The 27,221-nt window shown below is 39.5% G+C and overlaps 1 protein-coding gene across 1 annotated transcript in view; it reads left to right on the forward strand.

The window, feature by feature from the left end:
* dlg2 (discs, large homolog 2 (Drosophila)) overlaps positions 1-27,221 on the forward strand; it is a 251,340-nt gene that overhangs the window by 44,351 nt on the left and 179,768 nt on the right. Inside the window, exon 4 of the mRNA XM_050040448.1 lies at positions 8,050-8,118. Within this exon, the coding sequence (XP_049896405.1) occupies positions 8,050-8,118 (69 nt within the window). The remainder of the gene's footprint in view (positions 1-8,049; positions 8,119-27,221) is intronic.

Raw genomic sequence — 27,221 nt, forward strand, 5'->3', positions numbered from 1 at the left:
ACCCATAACTATTTACCTGAAGGGTTTATGATGTTGTTTATGGTATGAGTGTAATCCTTGACCATTAAAACATGGGGCTAGACACCCCCCCTTTTCCATGCTACCGTATTTGGTTCAGGAGATATAATGAAAAACACATCATTCCGTTATGGTGCAAAGTAAAATGGCCGCCATGGCCAACACAAGGCATTTTTGCAATGGCTCCATTTCTGAAAATGTTAGGGGTCCCAAACTGCACAAGTGTACCAAGATTCATACTTGTATAAAAAAAAGTGAGCATATCATCAAATTTGGCACATACCACCCAGCCTATAGAGCTAGTGTCAGCAGTTGTATGATGTCTCTTAAAGGCTCCAGAGGGAGGTTTCCAAAGTTTGAAAAAGTTTGACAGAATTTTCTTAGAAGGCCACAAGTGTGGAGTTTGAAAGAAGTGGGCATTTATCAGACAGGGATGGTCTAATGAAAGCAGCTATTCAGTTTCATTGTGGGATATAAAGGAAATGTGGTGTCCCACTTATTTGGCACTTCACCCATACTAGAGACTAACAGTTAGGATATTTTGGCCTCTGCTGCTTTCATTTTGACCACTCCTGTTGTTAAATTGTCCTGTGTGCTAACTAACTGATTACTAACTGATTACTAACTGAACTGAACTATTCCTGATGGTCTTAAATTGCCTTAGATTTGATGTTGTGTGTTCATAGTATATTATTAAAATATTTATGCATCAGACATTACTATAGTGATTTCAGGATTTCATTAGGAAATCTCAAACAACTCAGTTACATTTAAAAGCCAGTATGTTAACATGTTTGTGCATGAATGCCATTTATTGATTCTATGCCAGCTTGGTACAGAAAAGAGGTTCAGAGTCTAATAGTTGTACTTGAAAGCATTTGTTTCAAAGGGTTGACTGAGAAGCAATTATTATCTCACCTTGGGGCTAAACTTTGTAAACGAATCGGTCTCCTCTGGGTCGATGAGAAAACTACTGAAGTTTGTTGAAACATGACACAAGAGTTCTAAGAACGTCACAATGAAATCATGAGCAAAGATTGAACATGATTATATGGTGTCTTCTAGAAAGTGCGTTCATGTGGCATTCATCTTCACACTGTACTGAGAAAAACTTGCCACTGAATTTCTATTAGGAGCAAATTGTTGTCTACCTGCTTTATGTTGTTTCTAGCGAGATTGAAAATAAACTTCAATGTATACATTTTATGCTAATTAGAATTAGCTGGTGACTCAAGCATAATATCCATGGTGAGCAGTGTCAGTGTGGATCTGTTGTGGCTGGAGGGTTTAGACAGGATTTGGTCAGCCTCTTTTATTCTTTGTTAAGAAGTTAGATTAAGCAGTGTAGAGGTGAGGCTCACTTGAAAGTAATCTCTTAAAAAAAAGAAAGTAAATCAGGTGTTATTTAAAGTGGCAATGATCAATATTTTTCCAATATATCAAATGACAATGTGGAAACAATGTCACAATAGTTGAGTTTCCATCCAGTTGTAGTGCAGGGTTTAACTGAATTTTGAGAAAATTGACCAAAGAGGACATAATTGTAGCACTGGTCAGACCTCAAACAAAGGAAAAGAATGGATGTTTAATAATGGAGAGCACGCTGGACAGTGGAAATAGAGAATTTTGAACAACTAGTGTGACAGCCCTGTGCTCTTGGAAAAGTTCTGGTAACAGTCCAGTGTGCATACATTAGCTGTTAAAAGCCGTCAGAGACAACGAAGAGAGTTTGCAGTTGCCTATGCAGTGGCAGTACATTATGACTGTACATCATTATTTATTCACCTAATCTGTTTCTGTTGCTCTTAGTCACATTTGCCTTTTATTGATACCCCAACCTTTCCATCTCCCAAAGTGTGAAAACTTTTTTTGCAAAATGCACTTTTCATGAATTTTTTGTCTTTCCACTCAAGATTTTTTTTCATGCGCAAGTTAAAATGTGCATAAAAACAGGTATTTTGCAATGCACATAATGTGAAATGTGTCTCTGGTAGAGATGAACCTATGGAGCATAATCAGTTGAATCTGTCTGACCCACAACAACTGTTTTGGTTCACTCTCATCACTCTCATGACTTTAGTTTTGGATGCAGCAGGCAGTTTATTATCTGAGAAAATATTCTAAAAAGCCACTGTAAGCTACCTGCCCAGCACCAAACAGCAGATAGACACAGTTGGAGACTAGCTGGTGGAGCATGTAGAGGCTTTAGAGACAGATATTTCCCTCAGGAGTTGGTAGAGATTAAAATGAGAGCTAAAAGAGAGTGAATATTAGAATTCCATTCATCAGGTGGGCACAGACATGACTCCAAATAAATGATAACAGCCCCCCATAAGTGCTGGATGTGTAAATAAACAACTGTTTGCTAATAAGTTCTCAGTCATTAATGGAGCATAATGAGGCAGTTTTGACAACTGGCATACAGAGAGAACCGTGGTTTACATTAGACAAAGGACTGTGAATGTATCAGATATTGTGATTTAATGCAGATGTGATACCTTTACCTGCAAATCACAATAAAGTCATATGCATACTATTGAAATAGTATACAAAAATGACGTAAAATTGTTGGCACAATGCGAATAGTTTTTGAAAGCTTTCATTTCTGACATGAATTTTTTGTCAGGTTTCCCGTATTTACAGCAGCAGCAACTACAACTTGGCTGTTACTGTTTGCTGGTGTAGTTTAGGGTGAGAGCTCATGGCACAACTTAGAGGAGAAGACATCTACATCATACTGCACAGGCACAGCACAGATTCATCGTCTGAGACAGAGACCTATGACTAACTTACAGGTTCTGTCATGTACATCAGCTGAATGTATTTACACTTTGAAAGAACAAAGGTGCTCTTTGTTGGCAGTGTCTAAATTAAGAGAGACATCGGAAGCCGCCAGAACAACTTGGTTGTGTGTGTGTATGTGTGTGTGTGTGTGTGTGTGTGTGTGTGTGTGTGTCTGAGAGAGAGAGAGAGATGGAGAGAGTTGATGTATGCTCATACGCTCACACTGTGACATTCTAATTAAGGGGGATGAATAGAGGGCGCTGAGTGGTTGAGGGCCATGAAGAACTGAAAAAGCATAAAAGATGAATCAAAATGTAGCTTTGGCTCTAAGAATTACCAAGAGGAAAATAGTGGCCTCTAGAATGTGGTTCTTTATGCCTGCTGCTTGTGTTTTGCGGCATATTCATAGAAGAAGGACAAATTGAATTGATCTTTTTTCGTAATGCATCTGAATGCTGCCACACCTACAAAATAATGACTGAATAAAAAAAAAAACCTGATTATAGCAGTGACCAAAGAGATGTAGGCTGAAACAAGAGGTATTTCATTTACCTTTCTGACAATACAAAATGTACACAAATTATGAGCAAGCTACATTCTATCGAGACACTAAGTTAGTGCCATACTACAGTACATGTTTTATCTTTTGGTCTAAAGGGTGACAGTCCATTATAGTTTCAAAGGTAAAATCAGCCCTACAACAAATTATTTTACCTACCTGATTTTAAAAAGAGTTGTCAACTTCTTACACTCCATCTCCATTCTGACGTTGTGTCCAGTCCAACTGATTTCTGTGGGGAAGGGTGATTTGATTTTCCCTAACCAGTCACCAGAAACCAATGAATTGGCCTGAATCTAATGTCATTTTAAGTTCACACTGATGCATAGCCATGTCAGCATACATGTTTTGTAGAGGATTTAAGAGTGGAGTAGAGCTTAGTAAAACAAATTACTGGGTCTGGCTATTTTGAGAAGACATGGATTTAGAACAACCTTTACAGCAGCGCCTATCATGTCTATATCACTTGCCATTGTTGTTAATACTCTTCATTGGTTCCAGTGCACGGCTTGGCAACAGCGGTAGTCCTGTTTGTGTGGCTGATTGGCTAATGAAGTCCCCCCACAATGCTCATTGATTGTTTTTATGCCTCCACGCTGAGGATAGCAGTGGCCAGAGGCATTATGTTTTCGGGTTGTCTGTCCATTCCATTTTCGTGAATGCAATATTTCAAGAATGCCTTGAGGGAATTTCTTCAAATTTGGCACAAGCGTCCACTTTGACTCAAGAATGAACTCATTAAAATTTGGAGGTCAAAGGTCACTATGACCTTGTGGCTGTCTCATTCTTGTGAACACAATAAGTAAAGAAGGCCTTGAGGGAGTTTCCTCAAATTTGGCACAAACGTCCACTTGGATTTAAAAATGAACTGATTAGAATTTGGCGGTCTTAAAGGAGAAGTTCCATTTTTTACAACCTGGACCTTATTTCTGGCATTAAATACGGTTGTTTACTCACACAGATAAGTTTGGTGTCATTTGGAGTCTTTCGGAAGATATTTAGATCCGCGAGAGCCACATACATCCATATAGTGGGAATGATCGGGGCACCGACAATGAGGCTCTAAATTATCTGCCGCGAAACTCGTTCATTTCACCAATATGTTTTTATGAATCGCTAGAGTTGTTGTCATCATCATCCGGGTCATTTATACTGACCTACTGGATGTAAACTGTAAGTGTAACTTAAGTGGTTTGCAGAGGCATACAACAGCAAAGCGGTAATTCTAGTTTATTTGTACTACAGGGTCTGGACTCAGGCAACCACTTTACTCCAACCTTATCATTATTGGCTAGTCAGGTTTGGTGCCAGTCCTTTGTAATGAAAAGACATTAAAATAGCAAAAATAACACGCATGAACAAGTAGATGTGGTTGTATGACAGTTGTCGAACTATTCCCTGTTCTATTGCAGTATTGCATTTTGTATTATGTACAGTGTAATCCCCTCAAGAGATAGCCTCTTCAAAATCTCCATCAAGCATTAAGATGAATGTCTGGAGAAGTTGATGTGTGTTTTTTGTGATATCACTGAACTGCATGCAACTGTTGTTACAGACCCTGGCGAGGGTGAAAGCTGTGTTTGAATACGCCAGCAAATAAATACAGTGGAAACAGTGTGTGGAGAAATATCATTACATGAAAGCATGCCAGTTGAAATGTGGGTCAGTACCTTTCGAGGTTTGCTCATAAACGTGAAATAGGCTATAATAATTCCTGGTATGATGCAGCTTTTGTTTTTGCTTGTTGGTTGAAGGAAACCCTCGGCCATGTGAGTATATACCAGTGGGTCTGTGCACACCAGGCGTGTTACTAATAGCATGTTTGGCTTGGAATGGGACCAACCAGTTGGTAATCCACTAGTAATCCTATTTGTCTCTACAGTCAAACCTTGTGCGTCATACTTGTTGTTTTATGCAGTAACAGTAAAGAACTGGTTTTGAAGAACGTGAATATACATTTCCAAACAGACTATGTGTACAAGGTCTTTACAGCTTTAAAATAGCCCCTCTGTAACAGCAGGAGCTGCTGAACCACTTTGATGAGGTCATCCAGTAGTTCCAGGATAGGGATAAGTGAAGGGGATTAGAAGAGTCCTCAGAGACTGATGACCCCACCATAAGGTCATCAGTACACTGATGTTATATCCCCTGTTCTGTTACCACAGTCAGCCCCCTGAAGCTTAGGCAAATGTCCTGTCAAATCATGAGATGGCAGATGGCCCCATCCAAATTAATTATCAGGGTCCAAAGGGGTTATTTAGATATATAAACAACTAATAAATATTTTTGGTATGCAGTTCTCAGCTAAGAGTTTAGTTCACTGAAGCAAAATTAAATTGATATTTTTAGGAGTTTAAAGCGTAAATAAGCTTTTTTAAAACATGCAATAACTCAGTTATTAGTTTTAACCCTTTCCATTGTGAGCAACAAGGGCTGTATAAGCTTCATATAAGAAGCTGATGTAGGAATGATATACAGTTATACATCATAACAAATACTGTACACCATAATGCTGTGTTCACACTACGAGTGACAACTCAACAGTGTGACCAGCTACATCATCGCTGAGTCGCCACTGAAGTGTTGCTCAAGCGCTGGTTAATGAAGCTAATATTATGTCATCACAGGCTTGTGTGTGTGTGTGTGTGTGCGTGTGTGTGTGTGTGTGTGTGTACTTGCAACAAAGAACCTTGACTGAAGGTTAACTAAAGTCTGTTATTTGTTTAAAAAAGTACCTATGCATTTGATTAACCTCTGAGCCCCATTTTAGCATTACATTTCGCCACCCCATTCCATCCCTGTGTGCACTGCAGTACACAGGGAGCTAGCATAGCATCAGCTAACTAAGCTAAATCACCAACTTACCACAGCTCAAAACAAAAATACAATTGCTTGAAGCTTCACCGTATTATTGGAGCATCAAAAAAAGATGAAGCCAGCTCAGCTTTAGTTTTTGTCACACCCGTCTGCAGTAACAAGTGTTGGGCTCCAGTTTGTAGCCTCATGTCACAGGCTTCCATTGAAAATTACTTGCAGCCTGTTGCCTTGTCACTTGTAGTGTGAAGACAGCAACTGGTACCCTTGTTGGAACAAAACATATCAAAACAAAATAACAGTGTGGTAATTAATCATTTTATTGGTGGTTAAAGTTAATTTAAACACTATGCCAAAGTGACGAGCTTGTATCACAGTCTTTGGTCCTCAGTAGTTTGAGTTGTGTTACAGTTGTAACAGGAATTGATCGAAAACAGAAGAGTTGTCTGAATTGTTGTAACTTCATTTGAATGTTAAACAGCATTATTACTTTATGGAAAAAAGATATTCCTCTGTCAGTGTGCTGCCGAGTTGAAGCATGGCTGTACTATTGGATCAGCAGTATGTTGACTTTAAAACAGTACAGTATTTTATGCACATTCAAAATTTAGTCTTTAATTTATTTTGTCTTAAAATCTAATATTCACTTGTTCGTTCGGCTAATTTTGTCCTACTAGTGTCTAATGCACAAGATGTTCCCTGCACTTCAGCAGTGCTGCAGAGAGGCACTGCGTCATCTGGGGTGAATGTTTGTGGACAATATTATGCCTCCTAATGGCCACTTGGGGGCAGATAAAGTGGGGTAGCCATGAATTTTTAAGTGGGGGCACCCCGTGGCTCAGCATTGTGGCGCCAACCATAATCACAACATCCCCTGTTCAAATCCTGCTAAGGGCCTTAATGCATCTCTTTCCCTTGTTTCCTGTCACCACTATACAAGGTCCCCAGCATGAAATGCCCAAAACATGACTAAAAAAAAGATCAATTATTGAGTGAATACATGTGAGTATTTTATATCTATAATCTTTTGTATAATGTTCATTTGATATTCTACCTGTTCAGTCTGGCTGATTTATCTTATAAGCAGATCTTGCCAGTGTTTCGAGAGTGAGGTCAGTGTCCCTATTTCACTCCCAACATGCCTCAGGGCGCAGTTTTCTATCTTCATATACATTCTTTATTTGTGTTAACTTGAATCAGTAAGTCAGAAAGGCTTGCTACCATAAATGGAAGAAGAGATAAAGTAAGCTTGCATGAACTAAGGGTTTGTAGTATGTCTTAGTGTGCGAGGGATTTATTTTTGGTTGCCACAGGCACATATAGGCTTACGCTATCCAAGCTTCTAATTAAAGACTTACTGAAGCAGCAGACAGACCGACTAGCCTATGATGACTCCAACTATCTGTCAGTGCCAATTCTTGCGTAACTCTTACAACTGCATCCTGTTGGTGTTTTGCATTTAAATTAAATGTGACATACATTTTTATTAACTGTCAACATTTCCAAATCCATTTAAATGAGTGTTAGATCTATTTAGCATATGTACATGTAATGCCTTTAATATATTAGAAGATATTTTAATATCATACAGTTTATATTTTGCATTTGTGTATTTAATGTTGGCATTTTTTTTTTTAAATTTCATTGCTTACTGTCCCAACTCGCTTAAGTGTCAAACCTCTCATTCAGTGCTCCAGCCTTTACAAACTATTCTGAAATAGACCTTTTCACAGTGCATTCAGGCTATGAAACTCTCATTACCTGAAAGACTGTTCTGCTGGTCTATCTGATCTCTTGGATTTTCTTGGTTAGTGTGTGTTATAGTTTAAGTGTGGTGGTGTATAGATACTTATGCACCTGTTTGTTGTTCCCAGCAGAGGGAGCAGAGCAGCTCAGAACCCAGCGGGACGGAGAGGGGAGAGAGCAGTGCCAAGACCTCTGAGGTGAGTTATCTCTGGAAGCACTACTTTCTTTCCGTGTGTACAAGATTTGTGTATCTTTCAGTAGCTTGGTGGATTATTGTCATAGTGTGGGATTGTGCGTTACATCAAGTCATCCATTTCTTTTTTGGTGATCATCATCCATTTTGGTCCATTTTATTCTGGGATGTACAATTTTTAAATTCACCTCATCATGATTCATGGCATGGTAGAACACTGCAGGGTAACCCAGCAGCCCAACACATCTTTAACATACAGTAATACAACACTTGGTTCCTCAATAAGCAAGCTGTCACTCATATTCCCAACAACGAGTTCACAAATGTAAATGAGATTATGTTCAAGCAAGGAAGAGAGATGTGGTTTGAGGGCTTGGGCTCAGAGTAAAGATAGCTGTGCCAATAATATCACGGCTCTGTGGACATCACTGATATGACATAAGCTAAACTTCTTCTGTCTGTTCAAATGGTTGAGAGCAGGGAATGACCAGTCTCAGTAAAGATGACAGTTTAATCTTTGCTCCTATTTGCTTGGGAGTAGTAGAGGATATGAAGTTATTAGGAACTGCAGAGCTTCTTTATTTGATTTGTAAATTAAATATTTTTTTTGCAGATTAGGTTTGCTGACATTGGGAATCTTATGTGAATTGAGTGCGAAGCGATATCAGCCAGAATCTGTTTTCAGAGTGCAGTGTCTCCTTGTGCTCCTTCTAGATGTGCAATTTCTGTCTTTGTCTCTCTGGTTGTAAAACAATGAGGCAGAGGTGCCTTCTATACTGAAGTGTTACACAAAAAAAACACACTATGGGACCTATTTAAACGATCTATAGTGCATGGTCTAAAATGCATGGCTTAAATGGATTAAGGGCTTATCCAACTGTTTGTGCTAGTAAAACAGCTCATAAACTGGGCACAAGTTAAGGCAGGAGGAGCAAAGGGGTTGTATTTATCCCCTTAGTTATTTAATCACTAATAACTAATTAAAGGACTAAATAATCATAATGTGTGTTTTGGGCGTAACATGAATTCAACTAATTAGAGTGTCATCTTGTATTCCCTTTAAAAGCCAGGTGCGCCTGCACCTTGTGTATTGCTGTTTATATGGTGGATTCAGCAAATTGTTGAAGCGAGTGGTCTTATGCTGAGAGTAATGCAGTAAGCGCAGTAATGTCACTGCAGCAAATATTGTTGGACATTTAAGCAGCAAAACAATTGGGGGAATTTCCTCAATTTTGGCACAAATGTAAACATGAACTCCTGGATGAACTGATTACAATTTGGTTGTCAGAGGTCAAGGTCACTGTGACCTCACAAAACATGTTTTTGGCCATAACTCATGAGTTTCAAACAAATGTATGATAGAATGAAATGATGACCTTTGCTGTGACATCATAATGTTCTGCAAAAACACTTTTCTGGCCATTATTTAATGCCATAACTCTAAGGAGTAGAAGGGGAGACAGTTGGTCGGATACTGAATTGCTGACTCTGATCATGGCAGTCCACCTTGAAACTGTGCAGATTGTATAGATCTTCTTTGCTGCTGGGTTGAAGATGTGTGTCAAGCATCCATGTTTTAGAATATGAAGCTTCTTTGCAGCAATATCCATATTTGAAGTATCATCTACTGTCATGCCTACATATGAGTCTGTATGGACATGGATGTAAACTGTATCTGCAACTTGACTGGTTCACGGAGGCATACAGCTGCAAGGTGGCAATTGTAGTTTATTTCAGAAAGTGCATAAATATAAAACCTTCACCTTATATCCATAGTGGGGCCATGATTATGTTTTAAAATGCAATGAATCGCTGAATTTCAGCAGTATATCGCGATTAATCACAATTTTTAGTCATGTTTAGAATTCCTTTATTGTGCATTTCAAAACAGTTTTGAAGTCCATATTAAGATGGTAACGCATTTCTTACTAGTCTCTCGATTGAGAATCAAGTGAATGTAAAGAAATTTACTTTATGGTCCTGACTATTAGATTTATTTTTTTAATCAGTGCTGCAGAGCTACAACAGTGTGGTCTTGAAACCATGAGTTAGAAGTAGGAAACAACTTTATGACAAAGAGCTGATTCTGAGAAATACAGTGGGGTTTTTTCTGATTCTTACAGATCCTACAAGCGTGGAACTATTGTTCCCTGTGATGGTAAGGTGTATGATTGGCCACACCATGTTAACTTGAGGACTTCCCCTTAATACATGACTAGTCCATACCCGGGGATGTGTTATGTATAGAGGAATAAGAAATCAAAAACATTATATTAGAGGAGATGCAAAATCAGAGCACTGTAAATGCACTGTGTAATAAATATTAATGTAAGACAAACAATGCACACTGTATTTAGAAACATGCTTTATTGCAAAATACATGGAGCGTAGTTTTGGCTGATGGCACGGAGGCCTGCGCAAAAACACAAATATAAACAGTAGAAATGTGGGAAAAATGCAAAAACGGCATCATGGCTGTCTGCACATGACCAAGATGAAAGCCTATGTGCAAGTTCAGAGAAGTAGGTCAAAGCAGTGAGAAGGAAAACGGATGATGACGGATGGACGGATGGACGGACGGACGGACAGACAGAGGGACAGAGGTTTCTCCATTTAATAGTAGGATATACTTGTGTGGTGATGTGTCTGTGTCACTCTGCAGTTACACCTCCAAAACACTAGTTGGCATTGGGGTTTCTGTGAAGCGCTGTAAAGTCTGACTGATTCAAAACACACCTAAAACACATATTAAACATGGCTTAAAGGGATAGTGCACCCAAAAATGAAAATTCACTACTCACCCGTATGCCGATGGAGGCTCAGGTGAAGTTTTAGAGTCCTCACATCACTTGCGGAGATCCCAGGGGAGAGGGGGTAGCAACACAACTCCACCTAATGGATGCTTACGGCGCCCCAGATTCAAACGTCCAAAAACACATGTGCGCGCTTGTGCGCGAGACCAGCGAAAGCACATGAACACACATGAATGTGGTGCCCATGTCTCATGGTCTCGCGCACAAGCGCACACACATGAGCGCATTGCCCAGAGAGGCAGTTAGAGCTGCAGGCTACAATGAGGCTAAAAACGGAGTTCAAATGACGTTTTTCCAAACAACTTTTTATGTTGGGGCTTCAGGACACTTGGATCACTAGAATTATATCTGTGGAAAAGATGACAATTTGTTATATTTGTTATCATAAAATAGATAGACAATATAGTATTTAACGAAAAAAAGCTGTGCAGACTTTGCATGCTACCTGAAATAATTACAGTTTCAACAGTGATTAATCAGCACAAAGCCCTTATTTTATTGTCATTTAATTCCACTCCAGTGAGATTTGAGAACAGATCTGATGGCTTTTAGTCGCTATGCCACAAAGTGATTCAGGAGATTGTGTTAGGGTCAGTTACAGGCTAGCTTCAAGGTCATGGCAGGCTTTTGAGTAAATCTGTCCAGTAGGTTCTTAGCAATATTAGCACTGGTTTGCACATACACAAACAAATCCAAATTTGTCACACCTAGTCTGTATATACAGGCGGCAGGCCTAACAAAGGAGGTTAAAGCATTCCTTCTCTCTAATGCAATAAGTCGAAGCTCTCTGAGCCGCATCACCTGAAAAGATTAGCCCTGTTGCTCTGGCAGAGGGAGTCTGAGCTGGTGAATGTGTTCAGTAGGAGCGACGGGAAACCGGGAGTGTAGGAGTGCTGCTTCGTCTCCAAATGAAAGCAGTAATCAAGGTCAAATTCACACCTCTTCACCAGGATGGCTTCAGCAAACAGGTACCAGAGCAGTTTAATGGGGGATAATTTGCTGCCGTTCAGAGGCTTGTACTCTCTAGAAGGGGAAGGTTTGACCATTGGAGTGGTTACATTTACCTGGGAGACAAGATCTTATTGGTTAATATGGAAATTAATTGATTTTTAATGTACAGTACCTGTAGACTGAGCTCGAGCTTTTCAAAGCCCATGCATTGCTGTTATTTCTCCAGTATGTACTTCAGCACTGTAATATAGTCTCACATTGTAGTATTCTCTACTTGCAGGATGGATACATGCATCCTTCGTGTAAAGAATATAAAAATCTGACTATCTTAAAAGAAAGCAGCATTTATTGTATTTTTTAAAACAATGACCGACTGATTTGCTGAAGGACAGAGGTTAGTTCCTACGAACTGTGATCAATGCATCTGTGCATTGAGACATTTAATTAATGGCAGGAAAATACAAATTTTGCATGAAGGTTATATTTTACAAGTATATTACTACTATACGTGAAATTAGTGAAACTTTATTTAATCCTCTCTTTTATGAGATGCTTTTATTTCATTAAAATCCTTAGGTTTGTTTATCAAGGTGTATTTTTTTTCACTCAGAATGGAAGACATAAATTTGCAAATTAACCTGTTCAGCTAAATATAAAAGTTTTGATGTTAAATTAAAGGCTTCTAAAAGACAAGGGATTTTAAATTCTTCCGCATAATCTTCCCTGGGCTACTGTATCTTACTCTTACCATGTGTCTTTGAGTGTTGGTCAAGATTGAGCTGCATTTGTTGTTTTGGAAAATGTTGCTGTTATGTCTCATGAAATAATTGTAAGATGAAAGTGTGCAGTTTGTAAGTGTTGTTGACTCAGAGGTGGTTCTGTAACTGGTAACAACACACATGTGGGAACAAGCAGTTGAAACTGTAGTTTTACAGCCCTGGTGGGAGAGAGGTGTTGCTGGTGGCGGTGGCAAAGCTTGCTGCCAGGGTTTCCCCACAGAGACATTGTTTTGATTGAATTGTTATTTCAGGTGTTGTGCTTTTGGCAGAAAACGGTTTTCTATTGTAGTTTTCTAATTGCAGCAAGCTTGCATGACAATTAAAAGATTATATGAATGAATTCATATATGTGTCCAACTTGTTCTGAGCTGAATATTAGCTTTGCTCTCAGTTCATTGGCAACAACAACAAACAAAAGTAGCTGTTGAGTAAGTAGTTACATGTTTTTCGTTACATTCTATCATTACTGCTATCATCAGCAATCGATTACAGTCTTTGGGTGTGTTTGAGTCACATTTGGTGCATCAACATTATGATAAGAGGGCTATAATGATGCAGTAATGTTAATATTGTCCTTTTATTAAAATCAAACATCTGCTCAGCAACATCTGTTGTCTAGCATTGATGTGATGGAAGTCATATTGCAGGTAGAATTATGCAGTGTTGCTATTTTGTTTCTTGTTTATTGGCTGTTGTTGGCAACAACTTTAAAATGCCAAACTTATCAAACCGCACAGACACACACAGTGAAAAGCCTGTCACAATGTGAGTGGAAGGCAGTGCTGCCGCTGCTCTGCAGATGAAATTAAAACCTGTGTGTTATTATTGAGTTCCAGCAGTCTGCCACAGCAGCTAATAGCCAGCGAGACAGAGAGCATGGGAATCTAATTCATTCCGCTGAGCTGACGCTCTCGTCCTTCACTCTCTTCCCTCGCTCTCTCCCTCATCCCATAACGCTGCTTAGCCGCTCAGCCTGGAGACAGGAGAGCGAGAGGAGGAGAGGAGGAGAGGATGAACTGAAAACAAAGAGATGGTGGAATGAGAGGGAGAGAAGCTAAGGAATGATTTTGGGTTGTTGGAGGAGGCCAGTCCAGCTGCTAAGCGTTTTTAGTGTGTGTGTGTTTGTGTGTGCGAATGTTTTGGCTGATGACGCACGCTCGGCTCTGAGATGGCGTTAGGAATCCTGATCGCCTTCAGCACTGTGGAGGAGGCATCCCAATCCTCACAAGGGGCCCACATGCAGTAACGTCTGTCCGCCGTGGCTTCTCTCCCTCGCCAGCGTGTGTGAGTGTGTGTGTGCCTGTGTGTGCGTGAGTGTGTGTGTGTGTGTTCTCTTCCTCATCTCCTCCCCCTCTCCCTCTTCTTCTTCTTCTTCTTCTTCTCCAGCAACACCTACGTGTTTTTTTTTTTTTTTTAATCTTTCCTCCTCACTTCCTCACGCTGGTATCTTTTTCTCCATCTTCCTGCTTTTTTTTTAACCTCCAGTGGTGATATTAGTGGTGATGAATTTGGGCATAGGTTGAGAGCTCCTTTTTTGTCTGGCCAGCATGGATTGTCTTTGCATTGTCACCACTAAGGTAAGAGACACAGCATGAATGAATGATTCACTGGACCAGAGAGGGGGTGAAAGGGAGACATGGACTGAGACAGAGAGAGTGAGCATTGTGGGAGAATGAGGAATGCTTTGGAGCAGGAGGAAAGAAGCTCTGTCAACACGTTGGTTGTTCCTGAATGTTTGCACGTGCATGCATGTTTCTGTCTCCTCTCACGCTCCTGATTGTCTTCATCACCTCGTCGCTTTGAGCTTTAAAGTGAAGAGCTGAATAATTGATTGTTGTACTGTTGCCATAGGATGCTTTCAGAGCATATTTACAGTGATTTATTATCTCTTGAAAGAGCAAGTTCTGATGTTATTAGCATTTTTTCCCCTCTAACTACTGTATGCATCGGTCAGCAAACTACAGAGGCCGGCTGCCTGTCTGTTGAGATAAAGCAGCAGAAGTTAGGTTGAACTCCTGTCAGCCAGCTCACGGTTCTGCTGCAGTACTCTGCTCACACAGCACACAAGCACTTCTGATAGTGCACTTGGCAGAGGTTACGAGCAAATATCATTACATTATCATTATTACAATACACAAATCCTTATGCAGGCTGCAGAATTTTATTTGAGAAAAAAAATGCAAGTTTTGAACTCTTATTGCTTAGATTATACTGTGCGCTCTTCCCTGTGCAAATGACCATTACATCACTGGAGAGGGGAATCCTCCTTTCACAGCAATGTGTTACTCATGGTAACAAGTATGTGCACTGTCTTTCTCCTCATAACTAATATGACAAATGAACATTTGATTTTTCTAGATGAGAATATGATGTTTAAATGATGTTTTACACAATAATGGCTCCTTTTATGCAGATAATACCGATGTCGTATTGCCGTGTGTATGGTAGTTAGTTTAGCCTCTATGTATGCTATACGCTTTGTGCTAGTTGTTGAGTACCTCATGTAGGTTTTTTATGTGACATGTATGTCGTCCAGATATGAGGCATTCATTGTTGTGTTGAAGTATGGTGTAGGAAGCACAGTAGTGTGTTCTATGTTTTCTATACAGTGCCATCATCTGTCAAAAGTCAATCAAATCAATTCATTTGTTTAACGACTTTCCCATCAGCCTCAGCTGCACTTCTTTGTGGTGTTAATTAGCAAAATGTTAGCATGCTAATTCACTAAACTAAGATTATGAACTTGTTAACATTAACCCTGCTTTCTGTCTGCATTAGCCTGCTGACACTAACATTTAACTACACAGAGCTACTAACATGATTGTAGACCCTTAGCGTTGTTCCTAACGCAATGGTCACAATTTTAAGTTCCTCAAATACTTTTAACCAAACCACACTTTCTGCATGCAGGTATCGACCGTGAAGAGGCAACTCCTTTGTAGCAGCTTGCGTACTATTTACATCACACAGGGTGCACTGACCTCTTGCATGAACCATTCTAAGTGAAACCGACAAAGCTCTCACCGTCATTTAAGCAGAAAATCTCCATTGAGTGGTTTGCAGCCTAAGTATAGGCATAGGCTGCATCCAGTAAGAGAGTTAGCCCACCATCCTGGCTTGAAATGCTAAAGATGTACACATACATCTCTCTCTCACACACATGTTGTAGAACACACATGTAGCAGGAGCAGAGGCCCCTTCGGTCATTTAGGATGTTGATATCCTGAAAGCCATGGTGAAATATTCACGCCAGCTTCTGCATGAAAGCCATTACCAAGTCAGCCTCAGTGTGCTGCCCTTCACTCAGAGAACCTCACACAGAGTGGTTTCCTTCTGTCAGATGAGTGTAGTAACATTAGACGCGGTGTTGATGGAGGTCGTGATTTTCTCTTTCAAAAATAGGATCTGTGAGGTACAAATAAACATTTGTACTGTACACTCAGTGCAGTGTAACGGGATGTGTGCACTGAAACAATCTGGCTCACTGTTGTGTCATCACATGGCAGAGCTTACGCCTGCATGTGTGCTTATGTGTGGCAGGGCTGCACAATTATGGCCAAAATGGTAATTACAATTATTTTGATCAATCTTGACATCACATAACTCATTAGGATTGTTCATTGTTTATAGTGACAACATATTTTTTATTGTACTTTGACTTTTAGGCCTAAATAAACAGATCATTGCTTTTACTTCAAATTGTGCTACATTCCCGCTAATGTACAAATCTCTGCATCCAAATAAGACTGGTATTATTTGCAGTGCATATCCTAGAGCCAAAATCTAAAAATAAACTGTACCAAAACTTTTTACCTTAAATAAAATAGACAAAGCACTGCTTGCACTTTCACCTTGTGCTACATTTCTGCTAACTAACAATTTGCATCAAAATAAGACTTGAAAAAAGGTTCTTCTTCCCTTGAATTAATTCCATCTTCTATGGATATGTATCTGCTGCTGCATATATATGTATAATTTTTTACAGTGATCGTGGTACCATGACGCGCCGCATCATCTTTGTTGTGAATATCTGAGTTAATGCTGGACAAGGACGGGGATTAACAGTAAAGTTAGCAGCATTATTCTTCCTGGCTGTCATGTATTCATCATACTGCAGATTGTGGTGTTTTTTTCAGGTAGTTTAACAGGTTAGTTTTGTTGCTTTGTGGCGTGGATACAAATCTCATGTACTTTTTGCATATGATTTGTCCTCTCCTATGTCCGAACAACTGATGATGATGATGATGGTTGATTTTTCTTACAGTTTTTGCCACAGTTCAGGAATGTTTTTTGCAGGCTGCCACTGCAGGGTCTGCACGTCGTGGACAACTCTTCAACAGTGGAGGCTGGCTGTTAGTTTAGGAAGCGCTTGATTTGACATGTAGGGAAGTTTTCTATTAGTGAAGCATGCATTTTAAACGGCAGATCATGTTCATTTAATTGTGGAAACCCAAAGTCGTGATCGTGATTAAGATTTGGTTAATTGTGCATCCCTAATGTGTGGGTTTGAGTCTGTAGCAGAGCTACAGTACTTGTTATACAATCCAATACATCAGCCAATCATTAATACCTTTGTAGAGCTGAAGCTGCTTTCACACTGCTGCGTGGTAACTCGCTGCCTTCAGTCATTTCAGTGAGGGGAAGGCAGCAGAGGGGAAGCGGTTTAAAACATGGCAGTAGAGGTATGAAGTGGTTGCCACCCATGTTCATGTACACAGATTATGCTCCCCTGCACTGAGTCCACTCTGTTGAACTTCTGCGGTTGCCACCTGGCTTTGGCCGATCAAAAAGCTGATATCACAGAAGCCGAAATAAGACAAGACAGAAGAGCTGATAATGTTGGTGCCTGAATACCCGGAGATATAAGAACCTAAAGAAAAACAGGGCCTGGGAAAACATGCCACCAAATTTCAGATGACTGGTAAATTGTCCAAATATGTAGAAATCTTTAGCAGTTTCAGTGATTTCTAGTGTCTTGCTACAGTATGCAGCTACAAGCTATCTTGCACTTCCGTGTTCATCAAAGCACCTGTCTCATTGCAGCCATGCACTGTAGTGGCAGCTGCCCCTTGAACACCGCTTTGCTTTTTGGGGGAACGCTCTTGCAGGTAGGTGGTTGTCAAGCAGCTTTAGAGAAGTGTTATTTTAGTGATTTAGCCAATGAATCAAACAGATACATTTTGGATAGCCAGTTAATTGTTTAAGTCATTTATCAAGTTCCAAAAAAACTGGTACCACCGTAGTTAGAGCTTCTCAAATATGAGATTTGAAATTATATAATGTGTTGTAATTAGATATGAGAGATGGAGGTAATTAATCTGGACCTGGATTCTAAAAAGTGAAAGGAAAAACATGCTGCCTCTCCCTGTAATGAAAACTTTGCCTACTGAGACAGCTGCCAGCATGAGGTGGCTTAAACGTGTACATACCAACAGATTAGAAGGCACCGCATTTCTTTGTGCGCCACAGTTGCTATTACATCTCCAAAAACATTCACACTGAGTGGCATGCTTCATGAGTAGCTCTGTGCTGACTAATTCTGACTGAAGGCTTTGTTGATAAACTGTTTAACTGCAGTAACTTGGTAGCTTTAATTGAAAGCAATCAGAAAAATGTCAATTTGTTTTCTCTAATAAGCACTCTTCAATTTGGAGGAGCATATGACAGTGTTGTTAAAATATTCACTACTTTTTGGTCATAAAGGTGTCATAGGACAGGGCTGTTTTGTAATCACCATCTTGAGAATTAGCCATATTAACCTCACAGCGTCAATATTAACTAAGTCATCATAACTTCTAGTTGATAAAATAATCAGCTCATCTGTATAGATCATGTCCAGTTATTCAGGTCTCTGTAAGTATCTTAACAAATTATACAGCAGTCATACTGAGCTCTTAAGAGGCGCCCCCTCTTAGTGCTCATGATGTGAGATCTCGAATGACACTGTGAATATTATATTCAACTCTACTATCTTAAGTATTCAGCTCTCCATAATGAATGTGCACAGCATAATGATATGCAGTTTTCATTCCATAGCCACGTTATGTAATGCTTCAGGGGCATGATGAGTACTGTGCCATAGTTCAGCATGAGAGGAAAATAGAGAGGACAGGAAAAAGAAAAACACAGGAAGAAGCCAATCCTAAATGTATGTGTTGATAACCTGCAATTGTTTATGTTTGTAGATGATCTCTCTCATCTTGATTTTGACACCCTTTGGTGAGGTGATGCAGCAGATGCTTTTCTGTCTCGCTGCTGAAAACAAACATACCGTCGACAGGTTCAGTTAGGGCTGAGCGGTGAGTCGCTGTCTTATTGAGATTGCAACTTGAAAGAGTGCAATTTCCAAACTGCAAGAGGTGTGATTTTAAATACAACTTACATCAGAGGTTTAAGCCAGCAACTGTTGGTTTTACTGACTATAACGACAACAGTTGCTGGCAAATCAATTTAGCCGTGGTTATTTCCATCACATTCTGTGAGCTGGCCAAACAACAAATAAAAAAAGCTGTTACTTCGTCTTCTGTATTCTGGTTTCTGGACTATTAATGCTCACTAAAGATGGTTTTGTGGAAGATGAAATGCCAGTTTGTTAAAGAGTGGGCTGTGTCCGATCAGTTTCAGAGATAGCTGTAAATGACAGACATATGAAAGAAATACTGGCAGAATGACAGACTGGTGAACATTTGCAAAGCTAATTTTTCTTTTGTTATTTATATAACATGTTTGATTCCAAGAGAGATTCAGTGTACTTGGCATTAAAAATGTATATATGTATATGTGTACACTGCATTCATAAAGTATTCAGGCAACTCACTTTTTCACATTTTGTTATGTTGCCGCCTACAAAGCAAACAGGATTTTCCAAATGTTTGCAAATTCATTTAAAAAGACAAACAAACTGAAATATCACATTGACAGAAGTATTCAGACCTTTTGCTATGACACTTCAAATTTATCTCCGGTGCATCCCACTTGATCTGCTTTGAGGGGTTTCTCCACCTTGATTGGAGTCCACATGTGGTAAATTAAATTGACTGGACATGATTTGGAAAGACACTTATCTGTCTGTATAAGGCCTCAGAGCTGACACTGCATATCAGAGCAACGACCAGGGACTGGTGGTCTGGTCAGGGTTGAGGGAAAGCTGAACGGAGCAAAGTACAGAGACGTTCTTCATGAAAACCTGGTTCAGAGCACTCAAGACCTTAGAGTGGTCCAAAGGTTCACCCACTAACAAGACAGTGACCCCATGCACACAGCTAAGACAACACAGTCTGTATACACGTGTGTACAGAATCTCCCAGAAAAAGTTGAAGCACATCATATAATCATTTAACCCTCAGAGGTCTAAAAGCTCTGAATGTGCTGTATTTGGATCTGTGAAGCTAATATTAGCTCAAGCAGCTACAGTACAGAGCGCTCCACAGTGGCATTAATTAATACTGATTTAACTTAATTAGTATTCATCAGTCAGATATAAATACATTGTCAGATGTGAAAGCAGTTTGTCATTATCACCATAAATGGCTGCTGTAACTATGCAGCTGTTGTCAGTATAAATGCCACTTTTGAATGTCATAATTAAATTTTAATATTATTGAGCAATGATAAATATGTCACTAATGTAATATCTAATAAATGTGAGCTAAATTGGCCAGTTTCCCTGCAGGAAACTAGGCAAACCTAATCACTGACTTACTGAGAGAAAAACTGTGGGAGGTCTTTAACATCAATCAACACTTTTATTCTATCAGATTCTAGTAATGTAAAAAGATAAGATTGTGATAAAGAGGGATGCAGTCATATCCTATTTTAATACTGTGTGGAACAGCAGATATGGGCCTGTAGTTTCCCTCATTAAGAAATAGTTTCAGTTTAAATCACAATACAGATCTTTTCCTTAAATCACTAAACCCTGGGTAAATGACAGCTGAATGTTCATATGTGACCTCCTTTACACCTTGAATTGATATTTATTTTTGGGTAATCAGATTGCAGTCTGAGAGCGAACAACCACATGGAAGTGCATGTATAAATGCACCCAAAATGCACTGAGTAAAGATTGTGATCCGATCGACCAGACCACCTCTAGGGGTGGCCAGGGATGCATTGTGACCACAATGAACGCAAGTGTAAATGCAATTAAGTTTTCAATCACAACAACTACATGTGCGGATATATGTAATTGCACTGTTTAAAACCAACGAGGCAGCAGCCATTAACCAGTTAGTGAGCTGAGCTCAACAAGAACAAGAAAGCAGGAAGAAAGCTGATGGATATATTTAGGTTTAACACCCACACATCTTCTTCATTAAAGGTCCCCATCACTATCCTCTTCCACTATTCATGATTAGGCTTCCGCATCCAGCTCGTCCTCTGGACGATGACAGCTAGGGACATCCCAATCAAGTTATTAAAATCAATCCAATGTATATGTTTGACAATGGAATAGCTCTGCACGCATTAAGAAAAAAAAAATCTCTGCATCCATGCTGTTTCTTAATGTTTTATGTTTTTTATTTAGTATTACTTTTTACAAAATAGCAGAGTTTAAACTTAACATTTAATCTTTGTGGCCTTGTCGCTGTCATAAGGGGATTTCTCTATCCCTTTAAGACAGTATTCTCTGTTATTTGTTGCTCCGGTGCAGCCTTTGTCAGCCTACCTGAATGAACTGTATTCCATCAAAAGTTTATTTTAGTAGTCTGTGCTTTTTTGCCTGGATTAAACTACATTGATATATTGCGCTTAATGTTTTTTTGTGGCTTTTGTCAGACTTGTAGTGCCATGGTGTGTGGTTGTTGTTGGCTCTGCACTCTGCACTGTGTCTCTCCTCAGCAACATGCAGGAGACTCTCACACTGAGCTGAAATGAAGCACGTTTGTAACTTTGGTAAATAACATAAATAAATAGTCTCATATTGTATTTTGCTGTTGTTTATGGCGTGTGGTGTTTTGCCATGGGCGGAGCTTCAACCCTACATATAAAAGCTCAATATAGCTGATCCCGATCAGCTAGAAAATGCCATGATTGACTCCAATACCGATCTTTGAGATTGAATTGGGACATCCCGAGTGATGCCACTGACCACAATAATAATAAAAGCAAGTGCAGAATAAATAAATATTCTCCTCTGCCTTTTTTGTATCCCTCAGTTCTTCTTCTTCTATTGTGACATTTGTTTTGTTATTTAAAATTTAAGATAGCCCAGCTAACTATTTTTAGAGCTGGGCATATCAAATATTATCATTCGAAAATGTAGCAAAGATATACTGTTCATTTACTCAGATCAGCACAAATGCACTTTAGTTTTACTGTGTGAAATGGCCTTGACTTTACCTTGGTCCTTATGAGCCACTGTGTGCACTCACTTTTGACTTTCCCCTCTTTAATCAGCGAGTAGCTTCCAGTCCTTTGAAACCTGATGAGTGGACTTTGTGGTCAGTCAATAACATTGATTCACCAATTACAACTCAGGAAACAGACAGAATGAGTGAACTCAGGGTGGAACAAGATGTCTTTGTTGTCCTTTATGCACTCATACATGCATAAATAACAGGCATGTAGGGCATGTTTTAGTCAGAAGCCACAAGGTTACATGAAGAGTACATGAGGATCAGTTATCGGGGTATTTGCCAGTTTCTACACCTTTTTTATTTTTTGTTGCACTCTTTGGAATCGCAAAAAGTTGACTGTCATAAGCCCCTCTAGGCCTAAACAACACATTTGATTTTCACCCCACAAGCTTGAAACACTTTCCCCACTGTGTCTCAATTTAAAAATATCACAGTTTGGGTTTAATCCAGAAGACTTCAAGTTGTTTTGAAGTCACATGCTGATCTGAACCCCTTCACAGAGCTATGCGGTCAGCAGTGAAGATTGTGACCTCTAGCACCCTGTCGAGAGACTAAAGTGTCCTGCTGTTGCCTCGCCATTATCTCAAAATAGAGATTGTACCTTCAGGCGAGTGGCTTAAAAATTCACCTTATTTTTAATGCAGATAATTTAGTCACTCATTTAATCATTTCAAGGACATGGTTAGAATTTCTGCAGTAAAATCAGGACACATGCAAACATTACATGGTGTGTATTGGGGATTGTGAATGTATGCTTAGAGATATTTCTTCAAGGCTGACATTTTGTTATTATGTATTTATTTATTTTACTTTCAGACAAATAAGAAAGCTTATACAACACCATAGACCAGGCTACATAAACACGCATTAATTTATCAGTCAATCAAGTATTTATTTGTCACATGGAATCATACAAGGTACAACTCCACTGAAATGTGATCCCATAAGTTCCCTCAACTTGTGCTTTGCAATTTAGTCCTTTATGGCCTTTTCTTACATCATAGGCCTCTGCATTATAATTGTCCATGTTTCCTGATAGTTGTGGTAATCCATGCTTTCTGGTTGTGGAATGATTTATGTGTAATTTTGGGTACAGTTGCTTCTGTTGTTTTACAAATTAAATCCACCACAGACACAGGGATGATGTCAGCAGTGACGCTGATGGTGCTGTCCTGGTCCATGGTTAGTACTATGATTAGCTCCATCTTTCGTGTTACTGGGAGGATGCGTCATAGTTTGTTTATGTGTCTTGACCTCAGCAGGATGGTCGCATGGTTGATCCTCCTGTATGTGCAAATGTTAGTAGCACAAAATACTATACAATATTTTGCAGTTGCATTAGAAGGATATGATGAATGATAGATAGAATGATATAGTTACAGAAATGTGGTACAACAAGATAAGATGTGTAGTGTCATAGTTCAGCACTGTAACCTTTTAGAATTCAGTAATTGTAATGGTTATATAACTCGGGGTCTTGTTGATCATAAACTGCCTGTGCATGGAGTAATCTTTATGTATGGAATGGAGATGGACCTGGGTGGTGCTCTCCGAGTGTCTCTATTTTTGCCTCACTTGACAGGCAGCCTCTGTGTTGTGTGGATGTCCCAAGAGCCTTTTTTTTCTTTTTTAAAGGGTACATTTTATTCGACCCAAACAAATAAACAGAGGCCGAATCCAATTTACAAAGTTTTTCAATGGATTGCAACGTTTGAAAGGCATCACAGCTGTTATTTTTTTTTGCCGTTTTAGAATTCAAATGCACCCAAACACACGGAGGCATGCAAATTATGGATTTCCCCACACCTTTCATGTCACACCAGTATGTCCCATAAATCTGCTAATTGCCTCCTGGTGCCTTTCTCCTGCATTTTAACCTGCAAATGAACTTTTACAGTCTCTGTAAACAAGAACAAAAACAGCACGTAAAGTCCTGACAGATTGCATGACTAAATGCTTCTTTTCACCAACAGAGGAACATGTCCTCCCAGTACATGTCGAAATACCACTGATCTCCGGCACCTTTGGTGTGTCTATTTTTGCCTCACTCAAACGGAAGGCTCTGTGTTGTATGGTCATTGTATTTCTACCCCGAAGGACATGTTGAAGGCTGATAGGGCTGATTTGAAGAAATTCCTAATCTAATCTAGGCATATTGTGAAATTATTTGCAATTTATAATGTAGTTACGAACATGTAGAAGATTTATTTGCTCAATAAATATGGAGATGTGATAATCTGTTCAGCTAATAATTCTTGTTAGAGCCTGGCCATAGCAAAAACCATGTCCCCCTGCAACAATAAGAAAAAAAAACTTTCCTCCCACTACAGGGCAGCCTGCTGGGTAGATTTGTGTTCGGTTGTGTTGCCTGGAAACAGCACTGCTTCTCTATAGGGGTGAGGAGGACTTTCTGGAAAGGGCAAATAGTCAGGTGCCTAATGATTCTGTTTGCACCTCTTTCATTTTGTTTTGTGTTTACATCAGATATTTTGTCACGGTTAAGTTGTTAGTTGGCTAATTGGTCAGGCTCATTAGCAACACATACAGATTAGAAATGAAGAAGACACTGTGGAGCACCATTCTCCTGTCATTATGTATGCTCGGTCGGTAGTGGTTGTTGGCCTCCACCCATCAATTAAGGACGATTGTGGTGGGAGTGTGTATGGTTAGGGGGCCGCCTCTGTCCATCAGTACCAAAGGTCAGTCTATCTCCAGAATCTTTATCCTGCTCACTCTCCTGCATCGCCGGAGGAAAAGCAGGGTCAGCCACTTCTGCTTGTGCATGGGAGCTTAGAGCACTCAGAGCGTGGACATGTCAGGGTATTAGGCTGGGTAAATTACTACTAGCTGAATTGGAAGAAGAAAAAGAACGAAGGATAACATTAAAATGCTAATTTAATTTAGAGAGTAAAGGTCAGAATGGATTCTTAGCAAGATTAAATCCAAGAGTTGCAATTAAGAGATGTAGAAATAGAGAATTATAAAGCAAGTACAACTTTACCTGAGGGTATAGATTGGTATGGGGTCTTGTTCTGTTTTACAACTTAAACTATTTCTTACAATCGGAAATAAAAACATAACACTGCACACCACAAGACTGCAGTCTGTTTAATCAAATGTCAGTGCTCTGACTTGTGAAGGGAAAACAAAGGGTTTTAGAGTGAGGCAATTTTCTGCAAACTAATACTGCGTTCACATTAGGAGTGACAAGGCAACAAGCTACAAGTCATTTTCAATGGAAGATGGTGACATGAAGCTACAAGCTGATGCCCGACACTTGTCGCTGTTGACAGGCGGGAGGTGCTACAAACAAAAGTTGAGATGGCCTCAGTTTTTTTCAGCACTTCAATGACACAGTGAAGTGTCCACCAATCATATGTTTTTATTTCTAGCTGTGGTACTGTGTTATTAAATAAATAAATAAATATAAATAAATAAATACAAACTTTAGATGACGTTCACTCAGGTGCTTTGGTGGGAAGTGGCAGATACACACAAGCCTGTGATGACAAAACCACCAGCGCTTGAGCAACGAGGACTCTGGAATAGTATGGCTGGTCACGCTGTTGCTGTGTTGCTCATAGTGTGGACACAGCATAAGAGGGATGCTGCATTGTGTTGTGGTAGTGAAAAAAGTACCTCACCTTCCCATCTTTCAGTAATCTGTTGAAACAAAGCATTCATAGAAACTCTCTTGCATTAATGCTCGATGTGCCTTTGCAACATTATAAACATAGACAAAGAAATGTTTCACTCATAGCACACTAGTGTTGCAAGCTACATGGCAGCCCTGCTACACCCATGCTTCAACAAAGATCTCTTTTTATTAGCAGATTAATGCATGAAAATGAATCAAACCTTAGGTCTAAAACGGTCTAAAGATATCAATACATTAACTTTACAGTTGTATATAGTTACATAAAGGTATTCTTTGGAGTTTTTGACCTCTAGTAGCACTATCAAGCATTTTTTCTATAAGTGGGTACCTGTTTTCCAATTTCCAACCGGCCAATGTCGATATATTCACGCCGGTGTGTGCAACCTCCTTCCCCTCTTGAATGTTGAGTTTTCAGCATTCCACAAGCTCTCTTAGATTTTTTTTAGTCTAAATAAACTGACAAAGCAAATATACCTACACCTATTTTCCTCATTCAACATAAAAATAAAACTGTACACCCTCTGAGTTAGAATTTCTCTCTTTCACCAAACTAAGACAACTCATCGTAAAACAAACTTCATTCAGACTTGACAGAAATTATATAAAATTCACCCAAACTGTTTTGGTTAGTCTTCACACTGTTCCATCAATCACCAGCTCTGGTTTGGTCTTAATAAACCCTTAATTCGCTGAGGTAAATTTGAAAATATGCTGGCTCTACATGCTGTTTTTCTTGCTGACTCCCTCTGCCATTGCTCCACCCGATGAGCAGGTTCCCACTGAGCAGCTCTTCTAACTTGGTCATTAAAGGCAGACAATTAAATCAGAAAAATAAAAAGACAACATTTGCCCCAAAATTGCCCCAAAAAAATCTATCGCCGATGTACTCAGTCAGTCGGCAATGGCTGATATATTCGTCCATTCACCTAATCCTAATCCTTGTTTTGTTTGTCTTGTACTTGCACACAAGGATGCATGTGCACCTGAATGATGCTATAAACAGTCCTGCCAATGGTTTCAAACTTTTCCGCTCAATGACGGGCAGTGGTAATGCTCCAACGTACACAGTGTTGCACAAGCAAAGATTTGGATGTAAACAGGGTTCAAACCTATAGGAATTGTTTTGCAAGTATTTTATAAGGAAAAAAATGTACTATACTCTTTTGTTAGACCTCAAGGATACACACAATGCAATTTGATGAGTAATTCTGAATGTATACATTAGTTTAGCAAGAGCAAGGCAAGTGGTTTTAGCCCTTAGGGCTTGAATGTCTAAACGTACTTTGTGTGAAAATTTATAGTATAAGTCAGCAGCCATAAACGCCACTCTGGGCCAAATCAGCTTGGTGTAAAGAGTTGGACCTGAGTTCATACTAAGGGCCTCTGCCAGGAAGCTCTCCAGTGATCCACATGACCCAGATTGGTCCAAAATGATAGTCGATGATAGTCAACTCAATATCTGACCCAAGAAGTGTCTCCTCATGTGCCTCTTGCTGCCCTCTGCATGTCCTTTTCTCTACACCAGCTGCTCCTTCTGTGAGCTGTTA

Source organism: Epinephelus moara, chromosome 3 (assembly GCF_006386435.1).
Source record: "Epinephelus moara isolate mb chromosome 3, YSFRI_EMoa_1.0, whole genome shotgun sequence".
NCBI classification, from domain to species: domain Eukaryota; kingdom Metazoa; phylum Chordata; class Actinopteri; order Perciformes; family Serranidae; genus Epinephelus; species Epinephelus moara.